The 9,184-nt window shown below is 34.7% G+C and overlaps 1 protein-coding gene and 1 pseudogene across 1 annotated transcript; both read right to left on the bottom strand.

The window, feature by feature from the left end:
• Positions 1–4,797: 4,797 nt before the first annotated feature.
• On the bottom strand, positions 4,798–6,099 carry LOC127122342 (uncharacterized; annotated as a pseudogene).
• A 239-nt stretch (positions 6,100–6,338) lies between these two features.
• LOC127122341 (uncharacterized) lies at positions 6,339–7,342 on the bottom strand. The gene is made up of 2 exons (XM_051052693.1): positions 6,928–7,342; positions 6,339–6,823 (listed from the first exon to the last, which is right to left on the bottom strand). The coding sequence occupies exons 1-2, from the start codon at positions 7,340–7,342 to the stop codon at positions 6,339–6,341; spliced, it is 900 nt and encodes a 299-aa protein (XP_050908650.1).
• Positions 7,343–9,184: the final 1,842 nt, after the last annotated feature.

The raw sequence follows: 9,184 nt of genomic DNA, 5'->3' as shown, positions 1-9,184 counted from the left end.
CAATTTGAACATGCAGTAGTCAAAGTCAGTTCCAGCATGTAAATGACTTAAGCTAGTTATGTATTTTTTTATGTAATAGTTATGTATGTCATGTATGAGGGATATCACCATACATGACATACATATATTAGAAGTCTATATATAGGTTGTACTCTAGTGTGTTAAAGTTGTGGTTAAGTTGTTATTCACTTGTAATCTGTGAATCCTAATTTTGGAGAAAGTGAATAGAAAATTGTTATAATCAACTATGTTTTCTCTCTCTTCGTAACTGAATCATTTTCTTGTGTTTGTTCAAGAAGACATATCTTTCTCACAGGATTACTCCGTTCATGGTGTGATGTTTGTCATAACAAACTGATGCGGTGAGTATGGATTAAGATGTCGTCAACAAAGTATGAGATTTAGATATTCACCTGAGTGATTGATTTCGACTTATGGAGCTTGAAGATGCAAGTTCTTCTTACTCAGGAAAATTTGTTAAAAGCGTCGAAGGGATTTAAAAGAATGGGTGTTGCCCCAACAGAGAAGGAGAAGACGACGATGATCGAGAAATCCCATAATGCCATTATATTGAGCTTTGGTGATAAGTTTCTCCGACAGATCTTGAAGGAGGAGGAGAAGAAGAAGAAGAAGAAGAAGAAGAAGAAGAAGAAGAAGAAGAAGAAGAAGAAGAAGAAGAAGGGGTTACAAGGACAATTTAGGAGGTTAGCGGTGAAGAAATTTTCAACGTACTCTAGCGGGGAATCTTTGGATGGAGAATAGTTTTAATGTGCGAGCTTTCGCTACCACCATAGTATGAGCTTGGAGGCTGAAGAATCTGGTGAAAACTCAAGAGCTAAACAAAAACATATTTCTCTTCAGATTCTTCTCAAAACGAGATCTGGAAACGGTGCTAAGGATTGGGCCATGAAGCTTAAATAGAAATCCTTTGGTGCTTAAGCGTGTGACTGGAGAGGAGAAACCGTCTGAGCTAAACATGCACTTCAGTGTTTTTTGGGTTAGAATCTACGATCTTCTGTTGATGTTAAGATATGAAGTAATGGCAAGAAAAATTGGAAATACTCTAGGGAAATTTGAGGAGATAGACTAGAAAGACATACACATGAACGGTATATTTTTTAGGATTGAGGTTATTGTGGACCTGAAGTAGACTCTTAAGAGGGGAACAGTTGTTAGATTCAAAGATAAAATTCTTGAGTTTTTAAAATATGAAAGACTACCAACTTTAGTTTCATATGTGGTAGAATAGGTCATCAAATGATGGATTATGAGGAACTAAAAGGTTTAAACGATGAAGGTTTTGAGGATCTAGATGAACATGAACTCTCCTATGCACTAGCTTACTATGGCTTCCCATTTACCTAAAGTCTTTGAATAACAGTGAAACAAGGAGTACAATTCAAGGGCATGCAACAAGAGCTTGTTTAATGCGTCTTCTAGTCAAAGTAGATGTAATCCAACTAAGAAGGGGGAATGAGGCGAGGCGTAAGTGATGCAAGTCAAAGGATCCAATCTAGTTCCAATAAAGGTGCAGACTAAGAAGTGGGTGGGGGAGAAAGTAAGTGGGTTAGAAATAGAGATTATGGTTGAATCCTTTGGATCACTTAAAATCACGATCATACTAATAAAAAACAAAAAGAGAAGGGCGAAGGGACACACAAGGCACCATCAAGAGGAAGAAATGGAGCTGAAAGAACTCAAAGAGGAAGGGTAAGAATTATCAGAGAAAGACTCTAGAATTTAAAGGAGGAAAGCGACAATTGGTGGATGCAGTCATTATGGAAGGTTCAATGGAAAACTATGGAAATGGTGGGAAAAAGAGGAAGCAATTAAATGAATTGGGTATTGTGTTGTTACATGAACTGGAGGTGGTGTTGGATGACTAACATTTCCTAATCTAAATATTGAGATGGAACTGCAGGGGTTTGGGGAGTCCCCGTGTAGTTTGAGCCTTGTTAAGTCTTATTCAACTTGAAAACCCTAACCTGGTCTTCCTAATGGAGACTCTCTTAAAGGAACTAGAAATTAAAACAACGAGATTAAGATGTGGCTTTGATCCTTGTCTTACCGTGGAGTGTAAAGGTCATGGGAAAGAGAGAGCGAGAGGTATTGCGCTTCTTTGGAACGACAACATAAAAGTTACAGTTTCTTCTTTCTCCCTCAACCATATATGGGATCTATGGTTTCTTACCGTGGCTATGTTTTAGGGATTTCAATGACATCCTTTTCAGAAACGAGAAAAGTGGAGAGAACAGTAGATCTTCTAGCCAGCTACAATGGGGTATACAAAATTTGAAACTTAGTGGTCTTCAAGACCTCGGGTTTGATGGATACCAATTCATGGTCAACTGGTAGAGTTGAAGCGGACAACATCCAATATAGATTGTATAGAGGGCTAGCAACATCAAATTTCATATCTAGATTCTCCCCCATTAAGGTTATTCATCTTCCCAGGTTCATTTCAGATCATGCTTCCATCTGTATTGACTTAAAGGCTAATTCTGAGAAAGAGGATAGGAAGAGAATGCACATTTCCAGGTTCGAGGATGTTTGTTCTAGAGATGCTATATGTGAAGAGCTGGCGAGAAAAGCCTGGGAGGGTTCTTCCAATCATGGATATAACAAGGTGAAGGCCATGAGCCCGCTGGGAGATGTTTTCAAACAATATAGGATAGAGGCGGTGATGACAAAAATTAAGTGGACCGAAGAGCTTCTTGAGGGGATACCAAATGGTCTTCAAGCGAAGAGGATATAAAGACTTGCAAGGGTCTGGAATTTCAAAGAAACAATATTTTGAAATCTAAAAAGGTAATTTGGAGACAAAGAAGCAAGGCGGTGTGGCTTAAGGACGGGGACTAAAACACAAAATTCTTTCATGGTAAAGCTTGGCAAAGGAGGAAAACTAACACCATAAAGAAACTCATAGATGAAGGTAGCCGATGGTGGATAGGCGAAAGAAACTATGAGATATTACTCCTTAATTACTTTTCAGATATCTTTTCAACATCAGCTCCTACTAATATTAAAGAGACTTATGAAGTGGTTCAAGGAAACTTTGATTTAGATATTAGGGATATGTCTTTACATTACATTTCAAAATGAGTGCTATTTGGTTTTGTCTTGTGTTGATTCTTATTTACTAAGTTGTTAGAAAAAAAAAGGTTTAATTGATTTACAAGTCTAAGTCTTATTTTTTATTCTTATTTTGTGATTAGAAATAGAAATAATAATAAGGGTAGTGCTAACTTGTGCCCCTAAGGCACAAGTTAAGAAACTCACTTATAGAAAGTTTGTATTGGAAATAACAATTAAGAAATTATTTTTATACTTTTATTATAATCAGTGCATAATTTCCAAGACAATACTTCTTTATAAAATTCTTAACTTGTGCTCCTAGAGCACAAGTTAACATTACCCTTGAAACAAAATAAATATAAACAAGGAGAATTAAAGTCAGTAAGAATCTTATTACTAAATGTTTCCTCTCTCTCTCATGCTTAGTTTGTTCCTCTCTCTCCCAATGTTTATTAAAAAGGAAAGAGAGAGAAATCAATCCAGACTCCATATCTCTCTTCATAAAATCAACCAAACACCTCTCTCTACTTCAAATTCCGATCGTCTTCCCCCACCCTTCTCGCTGGAGAATAACAGCAGTCGGCGCGCCGCCGTCTTCTCTGACAGTTGTCCACCTAAAAACCCTAAGACCTAAACATAAACCCCCACTCATTTTTGCCATAGATTTTGAATTTGTCCTCTAAAATACCAAAAAATCAATTGTTTTTCCAGATCGAGGGCACACTAAAACCATAACCTAACAAACTACCAATTAACGACCTAAATGCAAAGAAGACATTGATTCAAGGAAAATAATGGAATGCACGAAGGCAGGGGCGAAAATGACCTCACCGAAGTTTTGAGACTCCAACGAGGTTCTCTGACCAACCTCGAAGGTAAACGCTTATGGATCTCTCTCTTTGATTTCGTCTGCTTCGACTTCTTTTTGGACGACTTTTGTTTCCCATGAGATGAAAGATTTTTGTTTGTGAATGATGGTTTTTTCGAATGTTATGGTTTTTTACTGAGTTTTTCGATCATTGATTTTTTGTTTTAGATGTTGTTTGGTAATTGCTGGGATTTTTTATTCTTGATGGTTGCTAGTTTGTTTGAAGGTTCTTAGGTTTTTTTAAATTCTGATCTATGATGGTTTTGTAACTCTTTGTCTCAATTTTTTTTTGAAAATTTTTTTCTCTTCAAATTGGCCCCTTTTCTATTAAAACGTATGTTGTATTTATATTGACTTCATGAAATCAGTTTAGGGTTCTTGTGGTGATTGAATATAATAAGATTTGAAATGGTTCATCTTTGAAATCCTAATGCAAATTCCTGCTAAAATTTTCAAATTGATGTTATTATGTTTTTCTTCCTTTTGCTCTTGACTTTTTTATTCAAGTTATGTATCTAAGAGCATCTCCAACCGTGAACTCATTTTTGGGTTCTTTGTGGGACCTATTAAGCCACGTCAGCTTGAAGTAACTCAACTACTTTTTCACTCCAATGGTGCAACTCTAAAGAACTCAGATTGGATCTCACAATTTTATTTTATATATTAATATTTTATTCATATTAAATTTTATATTAATTAAAATAATAATTTTAGTGTTTTAAATTAAATTTGATATAAAATAAAAAAAATTTAAATTAAACTTATAATTTAAAATGATAATTAAAATTAATCTCAAATACATGATATATAATTAAAAACAATAAAAATAAATAACACCACATAATTAATCAAACTTAAATTTCATCATCTTCATGTCCAAAACGTTCCCAAATATATTTGACTAGATCTCCTTGAAGTTTACGATGAACTTGTTTTTCTTGAATACTTGCTCTTCTTTGTAGTCTTGTTGCAAGATTCGGATGAGGACCGCTAAATGTTTCAGTTGTTGAGTTATTGATATCCACATTATCATAAGAGTAATCAAAATTACCTCCATATGTATGTCGTTCATCTTCCACAATCATGTTGTGCAATATGATGCAGGCATATATGGTATGCTTCAGAGTGTCCATGTGCCAGGCACGCGCTGGGCCACGTATAATTGCAAATCGAGATTGAAGCACTCCAAATGCTCGCTCCACATCTTTTCTAGCCGATTCTTGATGTTGAGCAAATAATTTTTTCTTTTCTCCCTGTGGCATTGAAATAGTCTTGACAAATGTAGCCCACTCGGGATATATACCATCTGCTAAATAATACCCTATATTATATGGTGTCCCATTGATTGTATATTGCACATTGGGAGCACGTCCTTCCAAAATATCGTTAAACACGTTGGATTGGTTTAGCACATTAATGTCATTGTTTGAACCTGCAATACCAAAAAAAGCATGCCAAATCCATAAGTCTTGTGATGCCACTGCTTCAAGCATGATTGTGGGCTTACCATGATCACCTCGACAAAATTGTCCTTTCCATGCAACAGGACAATTTCTCCATACCCAATGCATACAATCGATGGAACCCAACATACCTGGAAAGCCACGTGACTCTCCCATTTGTAAAAGATGTTCAACATCAGTGTTGTTAGGCTTTCTCAAATACTCAGCGCCAAATACAACATTGACACCCTTAACAAATCTTTCTAAGCACTCAATTGAAGTGCTTTCACCGATTCGAACATATTCGTCTACAAGGTCAGCAGGAGACCCATACGCCAGCATACGAATAGCAGATGTACATTTCTGCAATGGTGAAAGACCCATTTTACCAGTTGCATCGACCCTCATTTGGAAATATTCATCATGATTTCCAAGGGCATCTACAATTCGAAGAAATACATGCCTATGCATTCTGAACCTTCTCCGGAATTGAACATCTGTGTATACTGGGTTTTCCGAGAAGTAGTCATTGAATAATCAATTGTGCCCTTCTTCACGACCTCGATCTACCGTTGTTCTTCTCTTTGGCCTAGAGGAACTTCCAGATCGACGTTCATTTTGAAGTTGTTCTTCTTCATCACTGTCGTCCATAAATTCTTCTTCAACCAACTCCCAAAATTCTTGATCGTAATTATCTGAATTGTCTGAATCCATTTAGTGAGTAAAGAATGAGAGAAAAATGAGAAGAATAAGATGAGAATGAGAGAACAATGACATAAGTGGTAGTATATATAATGGTTTAAATAACGGCTAGTTTGAATAACGACTAGTTTAAATTAAAGTGGTAGTTTGAATAGCGGCTAGTTTAAATTAAAGTGGTACTAATGACCATTTTACATAGGTGTTGATAAATTAAAGTGGTACTAATGACCATTTTACATAAGTGATACTAACTACATTTCATTTTTTTTCATCTTATTACAATATTTTTCATGAATATCTCGTTGACTATCGTTCATAGTAGAAGTTTCTTTCATCATCATTTGCACTACCCTTAATTCTAGCTCGTCCTCCTTAGCTTGCGCAAGTCTGTCCATTGTTATTGCTCTTTTATTCTTTGCATCTTGCGTTGCATTTGGAATTTCGGATGCCTTACCCTTCTTTTTTGCTGCTTTTTGTCCCATTGGACGCTCCATTGGTGATGATGAGTTAAACTCATAACTTGAAGTTGTATCTGGGTTCTCCGATGATGCCCCACTAGCATAAGTCTTTGTTATTTTTGCAGAACTTCCAATCGATTCTTCGACGATGCGCCATTTAGCTTCATCTTTTAACAATCGCCATGCATACTCAAGATTGAATGTTGTACCTTGATCCTGAGCAAAAATAGCATGTGCATCTGCCATGACATCGGTCTCGGATGTCCCACTTTTCTTTCCTTTAAGAGCAATTTTGCAACACCCAACAAATTTTTGACCATGCCATTTATTCTATGCCATCGACATTTTAACTGTCCCCCTAACTTTTCCCGCAATTGCCCACGATATTGGTTATAACTAGCAGCAATTCTTAACCAAAAACTCTCAGCCTTTTGATTAACTCCCACAATTGGATCCTTTGAAACATTGAGCCATGATTGGATAAGTAGTATATCCTCTTCCCTTGTAAATTGCTCTCGAGATCTTTTTTTAACGACAACCCTTTCTTCTTTTTCAGTACTAACTTGAGTAGAAAATGGTGGGACTTGAGTAGAAAATGGTGGAACTTGAGTAGAGAATTCCATACTATTAGAATTCATTTGAGGTATAGGATACATATTTGGATTGTTTGGTGACGGAAGAAATATGGCGGGGTTTGTTGGCACCGGTGGAATTTGAGAATTTTGAGGATTAGGATTTTGATAATTTTGCATGTAATTGAAAAAAGCTTGTTGATAATGAAAATGATTAGGATCCATTTAGCCTAAACAATTGTAATTTGAAGTAAAAAGATGAAATTTTGAATTAAATATTTTGTAAAAAAAATGCTAATGAGAAAAAATTGTTGAAAAAAAATTAAAAGTATAGGAATAAAATGATGAAATTGTGAGAGAGAAATTTCAAATTGAAGAGAAAATAAAAGTGAGAGAAATTTGTGTTGGTAAATTTTGGGAAACCAAAATTATATTTATAATAAAAAATATGTTAAAATAAATATTAAAAAAAATAAGTAGTCGTTGAATGCTACTTTCTAAATAAAAAAATAAAAAATAAAAGAAAGTAAACGTTGCATGGCAGGCTACTTTCTGAATAAAAAAATAGAAAAAAAAGAAAGTAATTGTTGCTTCATGAAGCACTGGCCTTGCCAACATGGCGAACTCCATCCATGGAACAGTGAAAGAACTACTTCCACTCTGGTAAACTGGCTTAAAAACCACAGGACTGCTACCGCTGGAGATGCTCTAAGAAAGTGCTAATTGTGCTATGCTATTTCACTGTTGCAACAAGACAAAGGTATGTCCAAGAAGAGCAGAGTTGATGTTTTGCTTAAGGAACTTAAAGGACAAAATTTTAGGGAGCCTCACAAAGAAACTACTTGGTTATTTTAGTTATTGTAAAAAAATGTAAACATGTTGTAAACCTTCTGATACATTTGAAGTCTTTTTGTTTTGTTTACTATAAAAAAATATACCCTCTAAAGGCTTATTGATATATACTTGTAATCCTTTTTGTCTAATTTTGTTTTGTGATGTAAAGAATATATATATATATATATATATATATATATATATATATATATATATATATATATATATATATATATATATATATATATATATATATATATATATATATATATATAGAGAGAGAGAGAGAGAGAGAGAGAGAGAGAGAGAGAGAGAGAGAGAGAGAGAGAGAGAGAGAGAGAGAGAGAGAGAGAGAGAGAGAGAGAGAGAGAGAGAGAGAGAGAGAGAGAGAGAGAGAGAGAGAGAGAGAGAGAGAGAGAGAGAATGTAGCTCCTAATAATATTTTTTAAATTTTAAAGTAAAACAAAGGTATCCAAAAATAAAATGTGACCAAAAATTTACCTAAATTCAAATAAAAGAATCAAATATGATTACCGCTTAAAAAAAATCTTGTCTCAATATTAAATTGTAAAACAAATTCTAATTATTATTAGGGTAATGCTAACTTGTGCTTTAGGGGCACAGGTTAGCATTACCCTTATTTCAATATCATCTAATGCCATTGTTTTCTTGTAAGGTCATATGTCTATTAAAAGTATGTTGTCAAATGGTCTTTTTAATATCACTAAATGTTGGTTGTTTATTTACATGAGAATATCATTTATTGCTTGATTTTTGCTGAGATTTCCCATGAGAGAATATGTGTGGCCGAGGGAAGAGAGAGGGCTGCTAAACTCACCTTCTCTTTTTGCTTTCTCTTTTAGTTTTAGGATTTCGTTTGGACCTGGGATGTTGGGCTTTGTCATTTTTGCTTTTGTATATGACACTACGAGCCCAATTCGCCCCCTCTTGGCCTTTCCCCCCAACTTCGGTTGTTGCTTTGAGTTTTTCCTCTACTATTTGCCCTGCATTTGTTCTTTGAAAATCGAGGCTCATTTCTTCTTTTTGTTTGTTTGGTTTTTGTTAAAATTGAAAATAGATTAGTTTTTTTATTAAAAAAAAAAGAAAAAGAAACTAGTTTTGAGTTTTAAAAAATTTTAAAAAAAATGTTTTCTTAGTGTATTATTATTTTTTTAATTACTATTTGAATAATACATTTAGTTGTGGTTTCTAATTCGTTTTTATTATTCATCC

Source organism: Lathyrus oleraceus, chromosome 2 (assembly GCF_024323335.1).
Source record: "Lathyrus oleraceus cultivar Zhongwan6 chromosome 2, CAAS_Psat_ZW6_1.0, whole genome shotgun sequence".
NCBI lineage: Eukaryota > Viridiplantae > Streptophyta > Magnoliopsida > Fabales > Fabaceae > Lathyrus > Lathyrus oleraceus.
Note: the sequence above shows the minus strand (reverse complement) of the source record. Positions and strands in the feature narration are given on the sequence as shown.